The sequence below is a fragment of the Dinoponera quadriceps genome, unplaced genomic scaffold (assembly GCF_001313825.1).
Source record: "Dinoponera quadriceps isolate SergipeBrazil2010 unplaced genomic scaffold, ASM131382v1 scaffold37, whole genome shotgun sequence".
Classification (NCBI taxonomy): domain Eukaryota; kingdom Metazoa; phylum Arthropoda; class Insecta; order Hymenoptera; family Formicidae; genus Dinoponera; species Dinoponera quadriceps.
Window position 1 is genome coordinate 1,406,457 of NW_014554446.1, and position 26,004 is coordinate 1,432,460.

A 26,004-nucleotide genomic window follows, 5' to 3' on the forward strand; every position below is an offset into this window, starting at 1 on the left:
AAATCTCAGCTCGCTTTAAAAACTGCGATCAAGGACGAAACTTTATAAAAAATACATGGTACTAATCTATAATAATGTCAGAATAAACTGTGGCATCAGACAGCAATTAGCATAGTATATTTACAATGGTTCTTTCTAAGATATAACATAAATTTTTATAAACAAATCTTCCCTTTTCTCTTTATCTTTTAAAATAGGAAGGAAGGCAAAGAGAAGCGAAATCATTTGGGGAGAATTTAAATAAATCTTACCACGTACACGCACAATGAAACAAAAATATCATCTTAATTTATTCGCAAAGAACAGTTACTGTATAATGAAGTTACATCCATGTTTATTCTCAATTTCGATGAATTGTTAATATAATAAAAATAACTTTAAAACATTTTTTTAAATCCGGCGCATATGTTGTTATCGATTGTTATTTTTATATGTTTTTTTAATAAATTGATAATATCTTTGGTTTTCATCTCGCAGTTTGCTCTCACAACTATCGAAATTCCATTTATTTATTTCTCAAATATGAACGAAATTGTATACTTGCCTCTTCGCATATTGATCGTGTGATATTTGAATTACAGACGTAAACGTTAACGAAAAATAATGAAAGTTATGTATGACGTGACTCCGTAGCTACTCCTGCTGTTTGATCCACGGTTGTCTTTAATATATCTTGCAACCATTTCCCAGATTCTGGCGTACCTATTATCCAGATGACGCAATTGTCACGTTTCTCGTGGATCGTTCATGACGAGGGCGGAAATTCTATGGCTGGATTTGCGATTCGAATGTTATTAAACCTTTCGCGACAGCCTGGTTCGGTCAGAACGTTCGTACCGCGCGAAATATTAAGGCACTCTTCGAGATTTACGAATGAACGGAATAAAATCGCGTCACATCTACAAAGCAAGCGATCGGACGTAGTTGTTTGCGCGATTGGCAGCTTTCACTGACGATAATTTCGTTCCCGTTTAATTGTCGCATTCTGTTGTGTTCGATTCTATTTGCTTCGATTCTATTGCTTTAGAAAGAAAATACAAAAAATTGAGTCCACAATTCCATAAAATAACTTTCGTTCGTGAGTTTCCGCGCGATCTGTATTACTTTATATATTTTACTTTTGAGAATTCGAATTTTTCCGGTTAACGTGCACCGATACCGACTATATACTCAATATTCTATACTCAATTTGAACGTTTCTACAAGATTACATTTTTGATGAAAACATAATTTAAATATACGCGATAAGATGCCTTTGCTGCTTACATATAGTCCGAAGCAATTTATTTCGCATATATTTCTCGCAGCTGCTTCCTCGCGATTTTGCCGGTAGTTGTGCGCGGCAATTGCTCCACGAATTTAACACCGCCACGAAGTCTGCAATAATCCGGCAAGTTTTTCTCCACCAAGTTGATAAGCTCTTCTTCTGTTACCTGCACCTGAAACAAATACACGATGAATGCAACGTCGGATTCGAAGTCATAGATGAACATAGAAATATGAAGTGATCGCGTTTGCACCAGTATCAACATATCCGCACTTTTCTTTTAGAAATACTCGCGACACACTTACCGATTTATCCGGCAGTAAGACAACGACAGCCATCGGGTGTTGTTCGTCGACTTCGTGGGGTATTCCTATCACCGCCGCTAGTAATACCGCGGGATGAGTAGTTAAAACGGCCTCGATTTCTCCAGGCGAGACGTTGATGCTTCGAAAATTGATGAAGTCGGATATCCTGTCGACAAGGAATATTTCCCCATCGTCGTCATAATACGCCACATCGCCCGTGTGTAACCAACCTGAAATGTTTCGCGTTTATGCGCGTTATCCGCCGATTCTCTTTCTACCTCTCTCTCTCTCTCTCTCTCTCTCTCTCTCTCTCTCTCTCTCTCTAATCATTTCTCTATAATAATTTAAATGTCTGTGTACATGTCCTAGTGCCAACATCATTGGCTAGCTTTGATCAAAAGTTTAAAATGCCTACCGTCAGAATCGAAGGACTGTTTCGTCGCTTCTGGATTATTGTGATATCCTTGCATCATTGTGATTGCTTTTACACGTAGTTCTCCGGTCTTGTTAGGTCCTAGCGTTTCCTCCGTCTTCAGATCCACAATCTTTATGCGGACGTTAGATGACACATAACCGACGGATCCTAGTTTGGTGAATCTAGTTGGCGCACTGCATACGCATGACGTATCGGTACTTCCTACATGGTAACGAAAAACAGATTTATTGTTATAACTAAAAAATAAATCTAATCTAAACTGTTCTACGTGAACAGGTTGGCAACGGTTTCTGCATATAATTCCTTTGTTGCATGAACAAATCTACTTGATTATAACAATTCACTTTGTTCAGCTATAGATTCACAGAATTAGACAATCCATTTTTTTATGTGGGATTCTACATTAATAGTAATTGTATATTAGTAAATATATCATACGCCCCAATTTTAATAACTAAATTTTATAAATTTTACTACGGAGAAACACGTGAGTAATAGGAAACTTAATTATATTTTCACATTATTCTTTTTATCGAGACTTCTGTCGGAAACTTTTTTGAATTTATTACATTTTGATGTCTCTAAAGCGATATTTTAGTGAAACTTAAATTTCACATTAGTAAGTCGAATCTCGCGTCGAACATTATCGCATCAAAGAACGTTATGTGAAGGTATAACAAAATGTTACAAGGTGAAGGTTCGGCTCGATGGAAATTATGGATGTTCACTCGCGATAGGGTCAGAAGCCTGAAGCTCAGCTCGTTAATATGAGTTTGATTTTGATAATTTAAGTCTAAACAGAGTTAAGGATGAAACGAAGATCAATACTACGCTTCTTTCGAATCGAACCCACTCACCGTAAGTATTATTAACGAAAACATGAGGTAATTTCTCCTGTAGTACTTCTAGATACTCCTTTTTGAGGTGAGCGCCGGTAGAAAGAATTATTTTCAAACTTGGTAGTCGATATTTTTCCAGCAATTCGCTTTTAATGAGATTGATTAGTATGAACGGATCGGTGCTGAACCAGGATACCTAAGGATAATCAAAATAAAATTAATCGTTGCAATAATGTTTATTTATTTCTAATCATCATCTATTAAATTAGCTGTCAAGGATACCGAATTTGTTGAAAACTATTTTTCCTCTTACATGATATTTCTCGATAAACTGCAAGAAACCTTCGACATCATCATTATCCGGCACAATAATTTTCTTCGCATGCACACCGATAACCCTGAAGCCCATCAGAACACCGTAATTCCAACGTAGTGTGGGTACAATTATGAAAATATGACCTTGCAAGTCGCGGATTTTATCAGGATGCATGCAGCAGTGCAAAGAATAGTGAGTGATCTTCGTGCCTTTTGGTAAACCCGTAGTGCCCGAAGAAGGAACTATGAGAGCAACATCATCCGGTTTTGTAGTGAAGCATTTAAATTCGACGATTTCGCGAGTGTTATGACCTCTCAAAACATCCTCATTCAAGGATTCGTATCCATCCAATTTGTCAAGAACTACCACTTTTAAGTTCATTTTCAGTTCCTTAGCCGCTTGCCTTAAACTCGCAGCCGACGAATTTATCGTGAAGACTATTTTCGGCGATGTCAGCTCAAGGAAGTATCGTGCCGTAACTGAACACATGCCAAACAATGAATTAAAAGCACGTGCATTGAATCTGTATGTTGCGCATTCTAATTTTATGCAACTATATTTTTAAACAAATTTCTTCAGTTTTTTGGTAAAACAAGATTTTTAACTATATCGGATTTATATTTTGACAAAAATCAGTTTTGATTATTTTTACGTAACATTCTCTCTCTCTCTCTCTCTCTCTCTCTCGGAACGGTTGGAAAAAAGATAGAAGAATGCTTACGCGGAGAAAGCTTATGATCCCACGTATTACATGTAGCACCTATGTACATAATGCCTAACAAAATTAAGAACGCGTCCAAGTTATTATCAGTGCAAAGACCGATTATATCGCCCGGTTTTACACCTTGCTTTTTCAGCCAAAGGGCACATTTTATGCTACGTTCACTCATATCTGCAAAGGTTTGCATTTCACCCGTAAGAGCATCCACCTGCAATGCGAAAATTGCTACTGTGTTTTTACGCTGAATCTTACCTTAACCGTAAATTATATATGCGGGGAATTTCACATACTCTGGTAGCAAATCGCCACCGATGATGATTGTAATTTTTTCGCTCAGGTAACAGAGTTAAAGTAGTTGGTTCACTAAACTATTTTCTTAAAAATCTTTGAACATTTTGATTCTATGTTTATGGAAATGAGACATTAATAAGAAAAATTAAAAGTAAGTGTTTTTATACTTGTAATTTTACATATAAATTTGTGCCTTTAATTCACTTTTCAAATTAATATTTATTACTTATAATTAGATAAATTTATGAAATATCTCTGAGAGAAATTACGTCATCTCGCAAAGAAAGTACGTTAATGGTACGTTAAAATTTTACTAAAATACCTGTCCGATGAAATCCGGCTTGCTTTTCAAAATTTTAAGCGCTTCTTCAGCCACGTTGACCGGTATTTTGGGTAGCGATAATTCCTTTCCTATTAAAATATTATCCTCTATTCTAAAGTTGCGGTCACTGTTATGACACTACAGAATTATAATAGACAAACTTAGATGCGGTTTTTGATTAATAAATAAAAAAATTAAATTTAGTTAAGGCAGTTATTTATATTAGTTTCTTTGCTGTTGTTTCACCCTTTAGTCTGCGTTTCACTATTTTTATTTTCTGTACTATTGTTTACTTTTCTTTTGCTTATAACGGCAATAAAGTTATTATTATTATTATTATTATTATTATTATATTGCCTAAATGCGGGAATTAACATTTCTCACAAAGTAATAACATGGAAAATAGTGGGCGAAAAATATACAAATATCGGAAATATAAACATATTTAGTTAAGTCTTCATTACAGGATATTCAATGATAAAATGTGCTTTTTATAACGTAGTTATTCTAAAATATTCTTTACCTTGTTATTAGTTTCTGAATTACACATATTGGTCGATTTCAATTACTGTCCCGTCTACTTTTATAATAATTAAGCACACGTTGCCGATTCGAATTGACAATCCGGTTTCTTTTTTATGTTTTAATGCTTGCCACTTTGAAGTATTTAACGTAGTATGGGAACTCACTCGCATATCGCGGGTACAATATGAAAGGAAATAGGTTGGCTTGCTGTATATTTCTTAACGTGAGATCGCCTTGGTCTGGGGAAGGGGAACTACAATTAGTGGGGTAACTGATAATCTTAATTTCAATACATTATCATGGTTATGTTATCGTTAAGCTCAATTTGTCTTCATAAATTAAATTGTAAATTGAAAAATTTGTTATTTGTATGGCTCGTAAAGAACTGTTTTGTAAAAATTTTTGGTGCACCAATATACAACGATTAATGTCAACAATCGATTTTTCTCATATTATTACGTTGAAAATGTTAAGGTTATGTTATCGAAAAGTGAATATTTTATGAAATATTTTATATCTTGTACTGAAAAATATGAGAATAAAAATATCTCGAAAAGTACTAAATTTCGTATGATTTTATTCTGGTACTTTTATACGTAGAAAAAAAAAAAAAATCGGATTGTGTTACAAAAAATTGTATACTTCCATTTAAAACAAAAAAGTTGACGATAAATTATTGACTATACAAAAAAGTTGAGTTTGAGATCACTACCTTACGTCCCCATCGAAACCCCAAAATTTTTGTCTGAAACATTTTTTTGTACAAACCATAACATAAAAGATATTTGATTGTATAGATTAAAATGAGCCACCTTGTATATCTGTATCTGTAAATTAATTTTACATTATGTAAGGGGGCAGGGGGACTAGTTAGATGCATTATTCATGTCATGACAGTACGTCATAAAAAATTTCATCACCACTTACTTTTTCCAACAACGTATTGTTCGTGTTCAAGGAGAACCTTAATTAATCGAGATTGGACTTTAGGCTTATGCTGAAATATAAATCTCAATCTAATCTTGTATTGTGTATCTGTCAACAGTTACTTATCATGTATTACCTGATACGAAAATCTTTCTCCTTCCATTGTGACCAGTAATATCATATATAAAATTGATGTGGTTAAAGTTTGGAGGGGTTTTCGAATGAAAATTAAAAAACAATGTTTTCAAATTTAACTTTATTTTAAAAAATGTGCAGAAACATTATGATTGTTTTACATTCTATGGAACGATATACGTTAGAAAAAAAAATGGTTTGTTGAAAACGAATATCCGGAAGATCTGCATAATCTACAAAGCTCAATATGAAAAGAAACGCTTTGTTATATTGATTGTATATTAGTCTTTATTTTAACATGTTATAATCAACTTTGAGTCATATTACAACTGAAACTAGGAACGGGAAAAATCATAAGAAACATCGATATTCATAAAATTCAATTTTTCTAATTAATTATAAAATGTGGTGAGATTTTATCCATCTTTAATTTTATCCGCCTTAATATAATAAATGAATGTGCTTACTTCATGAAAGAAAGGAAAGAAAAAAAGTAATATCCAAGCAAATTGAAAATATTGATTCTAATAAGTAAAATAGTGCTTTTGCCCCTGGTCACTCCCACTATATATATTTCGCTTTTGAGAATTCGCGTCTTTCCGGTTAATGTACATTGATACAGACTCTATACTTAATTCGAACGTTTCCACAGAGATTTTCAAGATTACATTTTTGACGAAAACACAATTTAGGTACACGTGATAAGACGCCTTTGCTGCTTGTGTATAGTTCGGGGCGATTTAGTTCGTATATATGTCTCGCAGCTGCTTCCTTGCAATTTTGCCGGTGGTTGTGCGCGGCAATTGGTCCACGAATATAACACCGCCACGAAGTCTGCAATGATCCGGCATGTTTTTCTCCACCAAGTTAATAAGCTCCTTCTCTGTTACCTGCATGTAAAATATAAACGTATACTGAATGCGACTAGTTGGATTTGTGTTATAGGTGAAGACATAGAAATTTGAAATGATCGCGTTTATCTACACTATCATAAGAGTTTTCTCAATGTTTTCGAGAAATGCTCGTGACACACTTACCGATTTACCCGGCAGTAGGAGAATGACAGCCATCGGATGTTCTTCGTCGACTTCGTGGGGTATTCCTATCACCACCGCTAGTAATACCGCGGGATGAGTAGCTAAAACGGTTTCGATTTCCGCGGGTGAAACATTGATGCTCCGAAAAATGATGAAGTCGGATATTCTGTCGACGAGGAATATTTCCCCGTCGTCATCATAATACGCTACATCGCCGGTGCGCAACCAACCTGAAATGTTTCGCGTTATCAACTGAACCTCTCTCTCTCTCTCTCTCTTTCTCTCACTCTCTCTCTCTCTCTCTAATCATTTCTCTATAATAATTTAAATGTCTGTGTACGTATCGTAGTGTTACAATGTAACGTCGCTGGCTAGCTTTGATCGAGAGTTTAAAACGCCTACCGTCGGAATCGAAGGACTTTTTTGTCGTTTCTGGATTATTGTGATATCCTTGCATCGTGGAGATTGCTTTTATACGTAGTTCTCCGGTCTTGTTAGGTCCCAACGCTTTCTCCGTCTGTAGATCCACAATTTTTATGCAGACGTCAGGTAACACGTAACCGATGGATCCTGGTTTACTGAATTTAGTTTGTGCAGTGCACACGCATCCCGCATCAGTCAATCCTTCATGAAAAGGATATAAAAGATTTATTGTTATAATTTATTGTTCTAACTGATCGAACCGACTCACCGTAAGAATTATTAACGAAAACATGAGGTAATTTCTCGCGTAGTATATCTTGATACTCTTTTCTGAGGTGGGCACCACTAGAAATAATCATTTTCAGACTTGGCAACCGATATTTATCTAGCAATTCGTTCTTAATGAGTTTGATTAGTATGAACGGATCAGTGCTGAACAAAGATACCTGAGGAATATCAAAGCAAAATTAATCGTAGCAATAATGTTTCCAATCGTCATCTATTATATTAACGGACAGGGATGCCTGATGTGTTTGAGAACTACTTTTCCTCTTACTTGATACTTCTCGATAAATTGCAGTAAACCCTCGGCGTCGTCGTTGTCCGGCACAATAATTTTCTTCGCATGCACACTGATAACCCTGAAGCTCATCAGAACACCGTAATTCCAACGTACTGTGGGTACAATTATGAAAATATGACCTTGCAAGTTGCGGACTTTATCAGAATGCATGCAGCAGTGCAAAGAATAGTGAGATAACTTTGTGGCTTTTGGTAGACCCGTAGTGCCCGAAGAAGGAACTATGAGAGCAACATCATCCGGTTTTGTAGTGAAGCATTTAAATTCAACAATCTCGCGAGTGTCATGACCTCTCAAAACGTCCTCATCCAAAGATTCGTACTCATCCAATTTGTCAAGAACCACCACTTTTAAGTTCATTTTCAGTTCCTTAGCCGTTTGCCTCAAACTCGCGGCCGACGAACTTATCGTGAAGACTATCTTCGGCGATGTCAGTTCAAGGAAGTATCGTGCCGTGACTGAACATATGCAAACAATTCATGAAAAACATATGTGTTGAATCTATGTGTTGTGCATTCTAAATTTACGCAATTATATTTTATGATCAATTTTTTCAGTTTCGTAAGATTAAACAAGATTTTTAACTGTATGTCAAATTATTATATTATATTATGACAAAAATTAGTTTTGATTATTTTTACGTAACGCTCTCTCTCTCTCACTCTCTCTCTCTCTCTCTCTCTCTCTCTCTCTCTCTCTCTCTCTCNCGCCCCCTCTCTCTCTCTCGGAACGATTAGAAAAAAAGATAGAAGAATGCTTACTCGGAGAAAGGTTATGATCCCACGTATTACATGTGGCACCTATGTACATAATGCCTAACAAAACTAAGAACGCATCCAAGTTATTATCAGTGCAAAGACCGATTATATCGCCCGGTTTCACACCTTGCTTCTTTAACCAAAGGGCACATTTTATGCTACGTTCGCTCATATCTGCGAAGGTGTGCACTTTACCCGTAAAAGCATCCACCTGCGTAGCAGAAAGTCGCAGCTATGTCTTCATACTGAATCTTACTTAACCATAAATTATATACACGTCGAATTTCACGCACTCCGGAATGAGGCAAACCACCGCCGATGATGGTTATAACTTTTTCACTCAGATAACACTCGGGTAACATTGGATTAAAATAGTTGGTTCGCTGAACTATTTTCTTAAAAATCCTTGAACATTTTGACTGTACGTTAGTGGACATTGTAGAATTGACTTTATCGACTCATAACAGCAGATGGGCATTGGGAGATGACGGTGATATCGCCAGGAACATTAATAGCGCGGGGGTCGCGCGTTAGAGGTTATCGGGAGTCCGTGGAAAGAGGAGAGCAACACGGGCGAGTGAGGAATTCACTATCGAGAGTGCCGCTTGTATCTACATAATAATAAATCGATATTTATTTCAACAGAACAAGAAAGCAATACTATTCTGCTTGAATTCCTTTCCAGAGCTGTATCCACTCTCAGACATAAGATTATAATATAAGATAATAAGAAAAATAATAAATAAATATTTTTATATTTGTAATTTTACATATAAATTTCTATCTTAACTTCACATTTCAAATTAACATTTATAACTTAAATAGTGAAATGAATTTATGAAAAATACGTGAGAGAAATTACATTACCTCGCGAAGGAAACACGTTAATGACAGACGACAAATTTTACTAAAATACCTGTCCGATGAAATCCGGCTTGCTTTTCAACATCTTAAGTGCCTCTTCAGCTACGTTGACGGGTATTTTCGGTATCGATAATTCCTTTCCTATTAAGATATTATCCTCAATTCTAAAGTTACGGTCACTGTCACGACACTACAGAATTACAATAAATAAATTTACATGCGGCTTTCGATTAATAAATAAATTAGTTTTAGTTAAGGCAATTATATCAATTTCTTCGCTGTTGCTTTATCCTTTGGTCTGCGTTTCGCTACTTTCATTTTTTGTATTGTTTACTTTTTTTTGCTTGTAACAACCAATAAAGTTATTAATATTATTATATTATTGCCTACATGCGGAAATTAACATTTTCTACGAAGTAGTAATATGGAAGATAGTGGGCAAGAAATATATAAATATCGGAAATGGAAATTAATACATTAATTAATTAATTAAGTCTTAATTACAAGATATTCAATGATAAAATGTACTTTGTATAACGCAATTATTCTCAAATGTTCCTTACCTTCTTATCAGTTTCTGAATCACACATTTTGGTTGATTTCACAATAGTTACTGTCTCATCTACTTTTATAACAATTAAACACACGTTGACAGCTGATTCGAATTGACACTGGAATGATTTCGTTTTTACTTGTTTTAATGCTTGCCGCTTAGAAGTATTTGCAGCATAGAAACTCACTCGCATATCACTAGTATAATATGAGGAAAAGAAGATTGACTTGAAATATATTTCAAGACGCTTTGGGCTAGAGAAGGGGTACTGTATTACAGTGGGATAACCGATAACCTTCACTTCGACCGTTTATTATAATTGTTTTTCAAGCTGTTGTTAACTGTTATTAGCTGTTGTAATAGAGACTCGAAAATGACGGTTGTGTAAAAATAAATTCTTTTTTGTTAAGCGAGACTTGAAAATGACAGTTTTGTAAAAATTGAGAGATCTGTAATACAAGATTTCATAACCATTTACTTTTTTCGGCAATATTCGGCAATTTTCGGCACGTATTGTTCGTGTTCAAAAAGAATCATGATTATTTGCGATAAGACTGCAGATTATGCTTACATTTGAATGTTGACTCAATCTGATCTTGTATCGTACTTATCAATAGTTACTTATCGTTACTTATCGTTTATTATATAATAATATAAAATACGGGAATTAAAATACAAATTAAAATTCCTGCCGAGAATCCCAGTGACTTGTGTAAACAAATGACAGTAATTTTATACTACATGGGACGATATATGTTAGAAAAAAATAGTTTGTTAAAGTGAATACCCGGAAGATCTCCTGGTCTCCTCTACTTTACATATTTTGCTTCTGAGAACTCAAATCTTTCCGATTAACGTGCACCGATGCCGACTCTATATTCAATATTCTATACTCGGTTCGAACGTTTTCACAAGGTTAAATTTTTGACGAAAACACAATTTAAGTATACGCGATAAGACAACCTTGCTGCTTGTGCTGCTGATAGTCCAAAGCACTTTATTTCGCATATATTTTTCGCAACTGCTTCTTTGCGATTTTACCGGTAGTTGTGCGCGGCAATTGGTCCACAAATTTAACACCACTACGAAGTCTGCAATGATTCGGCATGTTTTTCTCCACCAAGCTAATAAGCTTTTTCTCTGTTACTTGCGTGTAAAATATAAACGTACACTGAATGCGACTAATTGGATTCGTGTTATAGGTAAACTTAAAACTTTGAAGTGATTGCGTTTATCTGCGCTATCATAAATGTTTTAGAGAAGTTCTCGCGTCACATTTACCCGGCAGTGGGACAACAACAGCCATCAGGTGTTATTCATTGACTTCGTGAGGTATTCTTATCACCACCGCTTGTAATACCGCGTGATGAATAGCTAAAACGGTCTCGATCCACAGGTGAGACGTTGATGCTCCGAAAAATGATAAAGTCAGATATTCTTGACGAGGAATATTTCCCCGTTGTCGTCATAATACGCCACATCGTCGGTGCGCAACCAATCTGAAATATTTCGCGTTATTAACTGAACCTCTCTTTCTCTCTCTCTAATCGCGTTTCTATAATAATTTAAATGTCCGAACGCGTATCGTGATGCTGATATCGGTGGTCACTTTTGAGCGTTCGAAACGCGTACCATCGGAATCGAAGCACTGTTTCGTCGCATCTGGATTATTGTGATATCCTTGCGTCATAGTGCTCGTTTTAATACATAGTTCCCCACTTTTAGAACCTAGCGCTTTTTCCGTATTCAGACCCACAATCTTAATGCGAACGTTAGATGCCACGTAACCGACGGATCCTAGTTTGGTGAATCTAGTTGACACACTGCATATGCATGACATATCGGTACTTCCATAGTAACACATGGTAACGAAAAATAGATTTATTGTTACAATTAAAGACAAATCTAATATAAATCTGTTATATCTAAGCAGGTTAGCGAATGGTTCTACATGTAATTCCTTTGTTGTATGAACAAATCGGTTTTAATTGCAATTAGTCTTGATTGCTTTATTTTACGTGCCATATATTATAAAGTAATATATATAATTTAAAAGTTATCACACGTGATTTCCACATATACAGATAAGTTTGTTAAAAAAAAATTAATAATATTTTATAATACTATGTACATAATAATATTTATAAAATAATTTAGCTGGCAATTTTCGCCAAAATTTTTAATTTCTTCTTATCAATTTTTCCAGTACTGGTGCGCGGAAAATTATCCACGAATTTGATTCCTGCTTGAAGTTTGCAATACCACGGTAAATTCTTGTGTACTAGATCATGCAACTCCTCCTCCGTTACCTGGAAAGAAAGAATTTAATTGTTATCAATGAAAAAGTTTTGTACTGCCGATTGAAGTGTACGATATTGCACAATGATGCATGTCTCACCTCTTTCCCGCCTACTTTTTGAACGAAGGCCAATGGAAGTTCCACATCCGTTTCGTGTGGAACTGAAATTACTACGGCCTTCAGGACCGAAGGGTGAAGCTCGAGTACCCCTTCGATTTCCGCTGGTGACAGGTTAATTGTTTTGTAGTTAATGAAATCCGAAATTCTGTTAACGAAAAAAATCTCGCCCTTCTCGTCGTAATATCCTATATCTTTGGTGTGCAACCAACCTGTATATACATACATACATGCATATATACATACATATATATATAATACACATACTATATAATATAAATTATTTCGTTCAGGTTTTTTGACATATCGAGTCTTATTTACAATATGCTTTACACCTAGATTTAGGTAAGATACCATTCGTATGTTAGATCTCAGAAAGTATCTCTATGTTGAATGCCATTTTGCTAGTCGTAGTACTAACCATCCGAGTCGAGGGCTTCCTCAGTTTGTTCCGGATTTTTGTGATAACCACTCATTATAAATTCTGACCTGATACAGATTTCGCCTTTCTTATTAGGCCCTAGAGCTATCCCAGTTTTTTCGTCGGCTATCTTGATTCGTACGCCTTTAGTGACGAAGCCACAGGAGCCCGGCTTGCTATTTTTTGCTTGACTCACGCACAAGCCGCCAGCATCTGTCAGTCCTGAAAACATAATCGCGCATTCTCATATATCATAGATCGACGTAATAACGATGTTTTATGTCCGCGACAAATTTACTCTCAACGAAACAAGATACAATAGCAGCGCTTTTCAAGCTATCAAGTACGAATTGCTCGATGATTTTTCTGTTCAACTAAACTTACCGTAACATTGTAATATTTGAGTATGTGGCATAATTTTCGCGATTACTTTGTGAAATTCCTTTGTAAAAGGTGCCCCTGAGACTACCATTTTCCTTAGGGACGGTAGAGGATATTTTTGGAACATATTCATTTTGATATAAAATATGGGAAAGCTAGTGTCACTTCCAAGCCATGTCACCTAATATAATTATACATTATATGATCGCGATAAAAACTGTCGTTATAACAATAGAAACTTTTATAATTTCTCAGTATTAGTTATAATAATAGTAAGCTCTCTAAACTTTATTAGATTATAAAAGCACATATTTTTAAACTTAAAAGCGTGTATAATAAGGGAATTTGGATCATTTCTGAATTAGCAAACGTTTAAATTGCTAATTAGGACCTCGTTTGATTATAACAATTGATCTGGAAGAATTAATTAGTGTGTCGATCGAATGACTCTTTTATCTATTAGATTACTAAATTCGCCCCACAACTCACTTCGTGTTTCTGAATGATTTCGCACAGCGAAATTTCATTGATGTTATCATCCGAGAAAACGACCCATTTGGCGTCCGACATAATGATCTCGATACACTGAGTGAGTCCGACATGCCATCGTATCGTGGGCACCCATGCGCATATCTCGTTCTTCAGGTGAATCTCCTCGACGGGAGTGATACTGTTGTAAAGGGACGCGTAAGACAACTCGGCTCCTTTCGGCATACCCGTGGTGCCGGAAGAGCTACAGATCATCGCCAAGTCGTGAGGATTATCGATTTTCGTGCAGCAGAAGCCGTCGATCTCCGCGCGGCCGACCTGTTCCTCAAGAATGTCCGCCAGGGACACGAACCCTGGCATACTGCCGATAACCACAACTTTCACTTCGAGATTTTCCTCCTTCGCAGCTTCCACCAGATTCACGGTAGATTCCTCGTTCACGAAAACCACCTTCGGGGACGTCATTGAGAGGAAATACCGCGCAGATACTGAAAATGTGTGTAGCTTTTAATCATCCGATGGATCTCGATATTGTTTTCTCATTAATTACACTTGAGAGATCAGTTATTAGCGATCGCACGATTTATCGGGAACGCCGCGATATCTCTTGTGCGATTTTGCGATAATATTGTTTAAATTAGCTAACTATCAGATTGTACTTATATTTGCACAAATAATAACGTACGTTTCGGTACTACGTGATCCCACGGGCAGATCACACCGCCGATGTATAAACTTGCGAATATCGGCACACATGTGTTCAAGTGATTCTCAGTCAATATGCCGATATAATCACCTTTCTGAATGCCGTGCTTTCTTAACCACAGAGCACACTTGATGCTCCGTTCTCTCAGTTCCGCGTAAGTGCACTCTTTCCCCGTGTAGGCGTCTACCTGAGCATTCGATCAAGATTTTCGCAATCGTATGCGTTAAATAATTGCTTGTCCACGCGAATCAACGGTTAATGTTAATCACAAAAATCGCTCGATACTTCAAGTTCGCATTGAGATTACTCCTTATTTTTCTATTTCTTCAGAAATTTCGCTAATATTGAAAAATTAATAGTTGGCACTCGCTTGTGTGAGGAATTTTATAGGGAATCCTTTTATTCGTTCATCTATCATCCAGCAAGTTTCTAACCGTTTCTAAGTTCATTTCCTTGGTTCCGCTCAGCTTAGCTTAATTGAAGCTTACGGAGCTACGGACGCGATAGAGCCTAATCAATCATAAGATTTTCATATGACGGTACCTGTCCGACGAAATCCGGCTTACTGCTTAACCTATTGAGAACTAGCTCCCCGACGTTCGCGCATACTGGATGAGTTTCCTCCGTACCAATCAATACGTTCTCCTCGATTCTGAACGATGGTGCATACTGGCGAGAAAAGCGAGGACATGTAAACATGTGACAATAATTTTACTGACGGCGAACGTCACTTCGCCGGGTCTATCGATAACACGTCCTTACCTCGTCGGCTTTTTCTCCGTTGCTCATCGCCATGTCTCTAAAAGTCTCTCGGCAGCTTTAGCCACGTTGATGGTCATGTAACGTGTGGCGCACGCCATCATTTACGACAGGCTCTTATCGTGGATGCGTGTTCCACCACCACCGGTGAGTGGTGAGTAACTACAATCAATTTATCGGTCATCAAGGAATCGTACAGCTGCAATATTTGATAGCGCCGGAAATGACTGTTAATCCTTGAATGACAATGGAAATTGTTGCTCGCTTGCTTAGACACTCGAAATACCGGGGATAATAATCTCCACGATTCGACACATGCTAACGCCTGGCTAGCAGTCTTAATTCAACGATTTAATGTCAATTAACTTTCACAAATATTTAATTTCGTAATTCGCCCGTTCTCGCGCTACCCGGGACGCACACCGAGCTGCGTACTCCGGGATTATTCCAGCATTTTCGTCGGACGGAATAATAAATTTATGATGTCGCGGGAGTTCCCGTTTGGCGGTTTGCAAAATGCATTTGCGCCTGGCGATAAAAATACGCTTACCGAAACGGGGTTGCATTTGGGGCGTGTTGTGTGCATCGCGTCGATTCGACGCGGTGATATAATTTATCGTTCGCCGCGCAACGCTGAAATTTTTGCGATGCGCACTCTGCGCACCACTGTCCGACCTGACAATGTTGACAAATGTCGTTTCAGACGCCGTGGGAGTGACGAGCCGATGTCAATGTCCGTTGCCGGAATGAAATCTTGCCGGACGTGCGTACGAAATTTGCACGGGGAATCCTCGGTATTTTTCCATTACGCCGAATATTTACCATTGAATTATCTGCGCGGGACCAATTGAAGCGTATGGTGTAAAAACAGAATGTTTTTAATGATCTACCTTGAGATAGCTGTAGATAATAGTGGAATAACTGCTGATACGATAAAGCGATTTTATGAAGAAGCTCGGAAAATCCACGGTAAACAACGAAAGACTTGCGTCATCACGTTATCTATTAAATAATTCGAGTGGTTTGATCAGTTGCGACCAATCACGATATATTCGATGCGGAAATTTCGAAGAAATCTAAAACGTGAATTGAATAGGACCGCGAGTCGCCGAGTTTCAAAACGGTGTTGCAATATTGTTTCGAAATGATTTCGTGATTTCCTACGTTCCGAAATCATTGAGAAAACTCTTTCTTACGCAGCGCGTATTATCTCTTGGGCGGGTCGGTTTTTCCCTCATTCGAAAAATCAAATCTTATCAGCTTCTCTACGCTCACCCACGTCAACACCAACATTGTGTTATCGTTTTAACGATAAATCATTTCTCAATCTGCAGCGCTTGTCGGGGATCAATAACGATAATGAAGCATTACCTTAGGTACGAGCTCGGTGCAACGCTCTCGACGATCGCTGCGTTATCGATTTTACGTTAATCAACCGTGTCGACTCTCATTATCATACGCCGTTGCATATCATTAATATTTCCGTTTAGAATATTACATCATTTCGTGAACTCTCAGAAGTGGGACGCGAGTATTACAGGTTAACACGCTTACATTTAAATCTCATGAACGTTCGAACACACCGATTGTTGACGAGTACTGACCAGATACGGATCGGTTGAGTTGCGAATCGATAGTCTAATTTCGCGGTAAGGGATTGCGATCTGATCAATTCGCGATACGTGGGACAATCTATATCTTTACGAAGCTTTCCCGTCGTTATCTCGCGGTTTTATCATTCTCATCGCTATTTTCCTCGCTGCTCGCGAAACAGTTGCACGAGGCGCACTTGTAATAGTCACGCCGTTGAATTTCCAGTGAGATTACATGGAGTCCGTTTCACAAGAGGACTTCCCAGTCGGATGGACGTCAGCCTTTCTCAACGGCAACGCCGTGAAATTTCATATTTCTCGCACTCGTAACCGCATACTCGTTTCTCCTCGGTTCTCCGATACTCCCCGGCTTTCTTATCCTCACTTCGCAGTTGTCACGTGCCTCACCTCTCCTACCAGGCGATATCTCCGGCGAGATGACTATAATTTTAGCTAGTGACCGGATATCAACGTCGCTAAGATCCATCGCATGGCTTCCGACTCGAAATTTTGCCGCTATACTCAATCTTTAATTCCACGACACAATAACGGCTATGATAGCAAAATAAATTCCATTTCAACAATTTCAGTAATAATATAATTTACTTTTATTTTGACCTGATATTTTAAATTTCCGTTTTCGTTATTCCAGTGATCAAATTGATTTGTTCAAGGTAGTATTGAAATAAAATCTGTAGAATTACAGGTTCAAAAGAGAAGTTAACAGGCAATCTAATAGGCGCAAACTATCCCTGAGAGCGACAAAGTAACATTAAAATTTCAGCTCAGGTTGATATGATCTCGTTATATCTGCTAAAATTCGTGTTCGTCGCGCGATTGGCCGATAATATTAAGAACGGCTAGAAGAGTCGCGTCGAATTGCGAAATATCGCTGCGGTAACGTTGCTTTCGATCCTTCTTCTTATCAATTCCTTCGAATGCGATAGTGGCGCGTGACAATGTCTCAAACGAATCCAACATTCTCGCGAACCGTCTGCGGAAGTCTCTCCGATTTCCCTGCATCGGGCCCATCAATCCCTCGACCGTCATTCCCCGAGAGATAAATTTATTTTAAAGGAGACCGACGGAAACCCCGCGCGAGACTTCCTCGCGAAAGGAACGTCCGAAGCGGATCGTGTCCTTGCCAGTCGCGAAACGTTCCACTCTCTCTTATCACGTTTGTCGGACAACCACCCGCGGGACGCGGCAGTTGCTTTATGGTTGTTTTAGTTTGGCGCGAACCGCAATAATTTAATTAGATCCGACTTACTTAATCCCGTCGCCTGTGGTGTGCGCAACCACTTTGATTTTAAAGCCAGGCGACTAAACGAGAACGAAATTATCTCGGCGCGCTTCTTTCATGCGCTTACTTGCGAACACTTAGTCGAGTTTACCCCTTGTCGGACGGCGAGCGGTGGCCGGGCTAAACGCGCTGTAGAGCAAATATTAAAACTTCACGGCAGTTTTGCGCGCGGCCTTTTGAAGACGACTGTACGGAAGTACAACCGCGGAAATTGTCGCTTCGTGCTTCTCTTTTGCTTTTTTTTCCTTCTTCCCACTGCGCGTTCTTCTCTCTCTCTATTTCGAGTATTTTAAAATTGTCAAATTAGACGTGCCGACACACAGTGACGTCTAAGTGCGGTTTCGCGGACAAAATTCCAGAACTTCTTCATTCAATATCATGTAAATATATTCGGAGATATATTCTCCTCTCTCTCTCTCTCTCTCTCTAGATAAATTTTTTTACAAGAATCTCAAAGTTTGTTCGCACCGGCACCATTGTGCGAGGTGTATGTACGCTCATTGCATGCGGATAGCTGTGTAGACACTCACGAGGTGCTTTTCCGTGCACACAATTTTCGAACGTGCTCTTTCGTCTAGGTGTTAAGTCGTGAGAGATACGCAATCATTGTTTTATTCACTCCGATCCGCTAGAATGCATTAATAAACACGTAATTAATCGAACACCAGATTCTATCGATGACTTCTAATCTATACTTATAGATAAAGTTATAATCAGATAGTTTCCATAACAATCGAATTTTCCCAATCGTCACCGCATGTGGAAAATAACCACTTTGTGTGCGAGATATGTTTTTATTTCCCGTGCGATGAAACCCAGGTTATCCGGACTTAATCGAAGAGCGTAACGCTTCGAGTAATCGAACGATTACATTTTAACGCGCGAAAAGATTACTTATTCGGCGATATTTTCGTGTTTTCGATTCGATTACCAGAACGACGTTCGAATAATCCGGAACAAAGTGTTCGGGTAATCCGGATTAAACCGCGAACCATTTGCTATTACGATGTGCATTGCAACGGCAATCGACATTAATTATGCAAATGCGTAAATGGACGATGGAGAACTTTAACGCGCGTTTATCAGCCATTCGCGCTCGTAAATACGTAAAATTCGAGGGCAGGTATAATTCATCTGGCCTTCGAATCGCCTTGCGTGCGTTTTATTCGCATGCGCGCCCTAAGTGCTTGTTAATGCAGTCGCCCGTTATATTACGTGAACGTTGAGTCGCGTCAAATGAGGATACGCTTTTATCTACTTTCCTTCTATCTCCTTCTGCTGAACACGATCATCGAATCTCTCTCTCTCTCTCTCTCTCTCTGTCCATCTTTCCATATATCTATCCACCTTTCTTTGTCACGGTATCACACGGAGTTTCTGCCGCTACGTCGAATTTCTCTTTCTGATGCATATACCGTATTGCATCGCGGTACTCAGACGTACGTAATAAGGACGACATAACGTGAATGTCCTGCGACGGGAAAATCCGCTCCAACAATGGCAAGCGAAATAGACGAGCGAGACATTCGTTCGAGAAATCTCTTGGGTTTCGTTATAACGTTTTGACGAAGGTTCCCGCCGTTTCGAACTACAGGATTGTAACGATATTTCGTATCGTGATATTTCTACGCCGTTCACGATGCCCATTTGTATCTCGCGATAACCAGCGACGCGGAATAAGTACACGAACTTCTTCCTGAAAAATGTTGTAAAGATAATGCTATCTCGCGCGCATGCACACTATTTGTCGACGGTGTTTATTTGCGATCTTATCGCGCGGTAGATTTTGTACGCATTGGGAGAATGGCGGTCACGGATACGCACATGTACGTATAGATCTATAACAAATCATTCGTTTCTATCGGAACTGTTCCCCCGATAGTGCTCTATTAATTGGTTTATCATAAATACGTAGCGATATATGTGTTCTAATGTATCGTTACACTATCGTAATATCGTATTTCATCGATAATCACTTAACAAATACACATGAGCAACGCGTACATGTTGAAATGATATTCTCCAACTATGATGGAAGATGGTGTTCCGCTGTGTATTAGTGTTGTATGAAATTAATTTATTAAAAACGCGTTGCGAGCAATACTACTTACGTTATATATAATATTATTATATACGTAGAAAAAAGTGAGATATACTGAAAAAACGACAATATAACATTCCGGGAGGTTATATTTTTAATAATGTGACTTCTCAGTTCGTCGCATAACTCTTGGCGATTTGTTTGAGCTCCTTCTTGGCGATCTTTCCGGTGGCTGTGCGAGGCAGCCTTTCCATGAATTTAACTCCCGCATGCAACCTGCAGTACCACGGCATGTTCCGCTTCACCAAGTCGGTTATGTCGAGCTCCGTCACCTGAAATTTACGTGAGAAATTGTAATGTAACGTATGTAGGGCGAGACGGTTAAACTTAGGGTTTGCAGTAAATTGAGACCGTGTGCACGAAAGCAGGCCAATCCTCTTTTTAGCGAGAGAAGATAAAAAACGCAAGATTTATGTAGGGTCAAACTTCTCCTTGAGAAAAATTAATCACCAAACGAAGCGCATGTATCATTACAAATATCACACACAAAACGTTTCGGAGGAAATATGTACTTTGAGGAAAAAACAAATGTAAAATACAGTTCATCGGTAATTCGATAAAAAGAGAATAATTCGGTTTCACCGCAAATGGAAAAAGATCTCGAGCGAGACGTTAAAAGCCCGCAATACGGTAGCCGAACGTTCGAGTTTGCATCACGGGTTTCAATCGGCCGAAGCAATTACCTCTTTGCCGGGTACCTTCACGACAAAAGCCATGGCGTGTTCCTCATCGACGTGATGCGGCATTGGCACAACAGAGACTTGGAGAACTGCAGGATGTTGCTGAATCAAAGCTTCGATTTCCGCGGGCGATATCTTAATAGATCTGTAGTTGATGAATTCCGACATTCTGTCGACGAGGAAGATTTCGCCGTCGTTGTCGTAGTAACCAAGATCGCCGGTATGTAACCATCCTAGAATTGGAATACTTCGGATATATCGAGGCGAGTGACAGGCGTGAGAATGAGCAAATTTTTAGTCGTTTTACACAACGTGAGATTAAAATGTATTTTAATATTTGATTTTAACGATCGAAATAATTGTGTGAGAATAATTTGCCGTTATAAAAGTTTGATTCTTACAATAAATATTTTCGAAGGTTTTTGAAATAAAATCTCATTCAAAGCGAATAAAAAGTTATTCGAGGCGATAGTGGAAACATTGTCGCTCGAAATTACAAAAGTGAGTGTTTCGATCGATTAGAATGAATTTGTTCCTATGGCAATGGAGTTCACTAGATTTACTTTTCAATTTCGAATGAAAATATTCGCTCTGCTTTTGAATGAAATTTTACTCGAAGAAATTTAAAGAAAATTAATTGAGTACGTGACTTTAAATATTATTGTATCAAATAAAGTCTTTAAAAGATGAAAAAAAAAAAAGAAAATAGGTCTTTGCGCATTGGAAATAATATTTTAGAATTAAAATCTCCGTTTTTGGCCCGGAACAATGGCAAGTGTCGAACTATTTCACGCTTACCGTCCGAATCGAGAGCCCTCTTCGTGGCCTCAGGATTGTTGTAGTATCCATTCATCATGTACGACGATTTGGCCCATATTTCTCCGGTTTTGTTGGCCCCCAAGACCTTTCCCGTGTTAGGATCGACCACTTTCAGCCGTCCTGTTTCGCACACAAATCCGCAGCTGCCTGGTTTACTGTATTTCGTCTGACGGGCGCATAATCCACCATAATCCGTCATTCCTGCAGACAGTCGGTGCAAAAAGCCGGTTGCTATTTTCCTTCGTGTCGCGCATACACGTATACGTGCACACGCATACACGGTGTGTACTTTCAATAAAATACGCCGCCGCACTAACTCGGTTTACGGGTAATCAGGTCGCGAATATCCGAACGAAGGTTGATAGCGAATTATCGCGCGGACTTGTCATCACGGTAAGTCCTTCCCCGGCAACTTACCGTAACTTAGTATGACATTGGTGTGCGGCAAAAGTTTCACCAGCGTCTGCTGCAGCTCCCCCTTGAAATGCGAACCGCCGAACAAAAGGATTTTCAATGTTGGTAGTCGGTACTTGCTTAATACGCCGAACTTCACCAGCCGAATAGGGAAGCAGGAATCGCATCTAAACCAGGATACCTGAATGCAAAACGACGCCGTTAAACTCGAACGCTCCCGCGGTATTACTGCCTGCACGAGGCGATAAATCACGCGGGTACAACTATCGCGGCCCGTTGTAGACGCGCCTCAATTCGGGCTCCGGTGTTATCCTTTAGCAAATTCGTCGTGCGACATAAATTAACACAAATTAACGCGCGCGCGCGTGTTCGCACGCGTAATATCTCGAAAGCGAAACATTATTTTACAAGAGTCTCTTTTGCAAGAATATCTTCAAATAGAAGTAACGCACGAGCGGGAGGTTGCGCAAAGTGTGCAGATAAATCAGGCCGACACCGTCGAATATATTAAATTTTATCTCCGTTGCATAAACGCGCGATTAATCTCCATTCCGACGAGAGCGCGTCGCGTCGCGTTGGAAAAACGCCGTCGCTTCGCGAGGCGAGCCCGAAATCAAATCGATCCGTTGCCATCGAAATCTCTCTCTCTCTCTCGCTCCCTTTCCGTCACTAAAATCGCGATCACGTAATCGCTATTATTCACCGGCGCAACCGACGATCGTTTTATTAATCCGTGCCGTTGTTATCGACGAGCGTGAGCGTTAAAGAGCCGCCGATATCACCGAACCGAGCGTTAACGCGCGATCGATCGATCGACAATCGGTTTATTCGCCAATTCCTGCCGACAGCGTCGTCTCTCATTCACCTCGTACTTCTCGATGAACCGGCAGAGGCCCTCGTCGTTATCGTCATCCGGCACTATGATTCTCTTGGAGTAATCCAGAATCGCCTTGATGATGATGAACAGGCCGCAGTACCATCTCATAGACGGCGTCCACATGGACACGTGTCCCTTGAGATCGTGAATCTTGACGTGGGCCATATAATTGATCATGGCCGCGTGACTGATCTCGGTGCCCTTCGGGAAGCCGCTGGTGCCCGACGAGCAGACGATCGTGGCGATGTGGCCGGGGTCGGTCAGCTTCGCGCACTCGAATTCGTCAATCCGCCCGGTGTCCTGGGAGCGCAGAACAGCCGTCAATGTTGGCACGGCCGGTCCGGCCGAGTCATCGAACGTCACCAGCCTGGTGTCCATATTGTTCTCTTTGACGACCTGCGCCAGACACTCAGCCGACTCGCCGTTTACGAACACTATTTTCGGCCTCGTCAGCGAGAGGAAATAACGCGCGGTCGCTGAAACCGGGGAGATCTTCCGTGAATATTTCCGCGATGCCGTGGCCGCTTGTGCACGCGCGTGTGAAAAACACCACGAAGCTCCTCCTGTTTTCGTTGTCATATTTGCGCGAATTAAAACGGGAACGTCCGTCCGGACGGACAACGCTTTCGGATTCGCGGAGCGGGATGAAAGACCGAAAAAGCGTACACGCCGCGGGTAACTATCTCTCGCGCGTTTTTCATACCGCGTGACGTCGATTGATTAAAATAAAAAACATACGTGTGCATGCGCGAGGAACGCAAAAAGCACGGGGGGAACGAATGTTTCGCGTCACTTTTAGCGCGAAAATCAGATCTCGCGTCCGAGAACCGGCGTTGCTTTTCTTTCTAATGCTCGGCGCAAACGAGGAGCGGCAGCACCGGGGAAGCACGAGAGGAGGTAACGTACTCGGAGAAAGTTCGTTGTCCCATGGGTTGCTAATGGCGCCGAGGTAGAGCGCCGCGAGCAACGGTACGTATGACTCCAGATGATTGTGAGTGCAAATGCCGATTATGTCACCCGGCTGAACACCCTGCTCTCTCAGCCACAGCGCGCATTTTACGCTTTTCTCCGTCATTTCCGCGAAAGTGGTCTCTGCGCCGGTAACCGCTTCCACCTACGCACAAGGGGGAAGTTCACGATCGAGCGTGGGGTTAAGTGGCGAATTTTAGAAGGGAATTTATGTTAAAATCGATTGAACGAGACCTGTCGTCCCACGAGTACACGAGCGTATGTGTGTGTGTGTACGTGTGTCTGTTTACCTGCGCGATAAACTCCGGCCTGCTTTTCAGCTTCTCCAACACCAACGCTCCGACATTCGTGCATTTCTTATGGATCGGCGCCTCCTCGCCGATCAAAATATCGTTCTCTATTCTAAACTTCAAGTCACCCTGAAAGCACACACGCGACAAGCGCGACGGTAATTAATTTGCAGTTGTTAATTATATTTCGCGATTAATGACATTTCATTTAAAATCGATGATTATTTCTAAAATGTTTTTCTCATTGAAATTAGCATCTTGTAAAATTTGCTTTGTCGTAATTAACAAAATGCGACACATGTTGCCCTTTTCACACTTCTGTGAAAACTGTTTATATCGATATGACAATGAGAGTTTCGATAAATCCGAACGTGATGCTTGAGATTCACACATCGTGCAAATAGTATTAACGATTTAGAATTTTAACATTCTCTTTTTTTACATATTCACTGTGACTGGTACCTCGTTAATAACATTTCCGTTACTGAAGCCGTTTTTTAAATTCGACATCGTGAGACACGGAAGGATACGCTTGATGTTCTTGAAAAATGACGAGCGGCAGAAATTTATAAAACCGACTAAGTCATATCTTCTCTAGCGATCGCGCTTTTATTCGGTACATTACTCATACTATTGCGATAATACTTTATTAACTGCGATAACGTATCAGATGTATTATTACACAAAGATAGGTGAAAGAGGATAAATGAACATTTAATCGACCTTTTTAATTGTCTCATGTGACGAAAACAATAAACTAATCGTGGAAGAAGAGTTATTGCAGTTGAGCGTGTTGGGATTTAATTTCAAACGTAGTTCGGTTTCGGTCGTATATATTTATGTTTCTTATGTGCCCTTCTGATGTGATTCGATTTTATCTACGCAACTTGGAAATTTCACTACCGATAAAAAAATTAGCTAACGGAATAAAGTATATAAACCGTCCAAATCAGCTATAAGAACAGCAAGCGAACGTTCGTTTCCAAATTAGTCAACATAAAGTCAAAAGAGTTAGAATTTAAAGCGTATTGCTTTTTTGTCTCACATCGATTTTTGTTGCCGCTATTTCGGAATACCGTTATTTATCGTTCATGTTGTTACGGATCAATAAAATTGCCGATAGTGATCGCGAAAAGTGATCAGTCAAATTTTTTTCCTGGACTCTTCCAAACGGCGCGATAGCCTGAATCCTCGTGCAATTCTTATAACAGATTTGACTCAAATATTTCGTCGTAATGAGTAAAATAAGCTTTATCAACGACGGAAATTTATTCTCGCTGACAAACAATAGAGACGAGAAATTTCCGAGATATGAGAGATATGATGGAGGAAAAAAGAAAGAAAGAAAATCCCCGTTCGCGAACGCGTTGCGAAACAGTGCGTTGTCGCGACGACGTGCCCCGCCGAGGAAAGAAAAATATTTGTATGCAAGCTCGGACGCGAGTCTCGTCCGCAAATGTGCACGATTGTATCCATCGATAATTCCGA

General features: G+C 39.4%; 3 protein-coding genes across 5 annotated transcripts; all 3 read right to left on the bottom strand.

Annotated features, from left to right (window-relative positions):
- Window positions 1-1,283: 1,283 nt before the first annotated feature.
- LOC106748767 (4-coumarate--CoA ligase 1-like) lies at window positions 1,284-5,047 on the bottom strand. The gene is made up of 8 exons (XM_014627625.1): window positions 5,021-5,047; window positions 4,498-4,635; window positions 3,885-4,092; window positions 3,161-3,642; window positions 2,866-3,043; window positions 1,988-2,209; window positions 1,573-1,802; window positions 1,284-1,433 (listed from the first exon to the last, which is right to left on the bottom strand). Exons 1-8 carry the CDS (start codon window positions 5,045-5,047, stop codon window positions 1,284-1,286), a joined length of 1,635 nt encoding a protein of 544 aa, XP_014483111.1.
- Window positions 5,048-6,530: 1,483 nt separating this feature from the next.
- On the bottom strand, window positions 6,531-10,491 carry LOC106750039 (4-coumarate--CoA ligase 1-like). 3 transcript variants are annotated; one of them, XM_014630097.1, is made up of 8 exons: window positions 10,310-10,491; window positions 9,799-9,887; window positions 8,886-9,093; window positions 8,101-8,582; window positions 7,813-7,990; window positions 7,524-7,745; window positions 7,122-7,351; window positions 6,531-6,974 (listed from the first exon to the last, which is right to left on the bottom strand). In XM_014630097.1, exons 2-8 carry the CDS (start codon window positions 9,829-9,831, stop codon window positions 6,825-6,827), a joined length of 1,503 nt encoding a protein of 500 aa, XP_014485583.1. In that variant the 5' UTR covers window positions 9,832-9,887; window positions 10,310-10,491; the 3' UTR covers window positions 6,531-6,824. The 3 variants fall into 3 exon arrangements, with proteins under 3 accessions (XP_014485583.1, XP_014485565.1, XP_014485575.1); XM_014630079.1 differs by having other exon boundaries at window positions 9,799-9,936; XM_014630089.1 differs by lacking the exons at window positions 9,799-9,887; window positions 10,310-10,491 and adding an exon at window positions 9,176-9,628.
- An 805-nt stretch (window positions 10,492-11,296) lies between these two features.
- LOC106748773 lies at window positions 11,297-25,026 on the bottom strand. Its single transcript, XM_014627636.1, has 18 exons — window positions 24,967-25,026; window positions 24,517-24,645; window positions 24,164-24,371; window positions 23,253-23,733; window positions 22,384-22,547; window positions 21,946-22,167; window positions 21,151-21,380; window positions 20,579-20,739; window positions 15,475-15,529; window positions 15,256-15,381; window positions 14,692-14,899; window positions 14,007-14,494; window positions 13,521-13,698; window positions 13,137-13,358; window positions 12,698-12,927; window positions 12,471-12,608; window positions 11,932-12,259; window positions 11,297-11,445 (listed from the first exon to the last, which is right to left on the bottom strand). Exons 1-18 carry the CDS (start codon window positions 25,024-25,026, stop codon window positions 11,297-11,299), a joined length of 3,777 nt encoding a protein of 1,258 aa, XP_014483122.1.
- Between the last annotated feature and the right edge of the window lie 978 nt (window positions 25,027-26,004).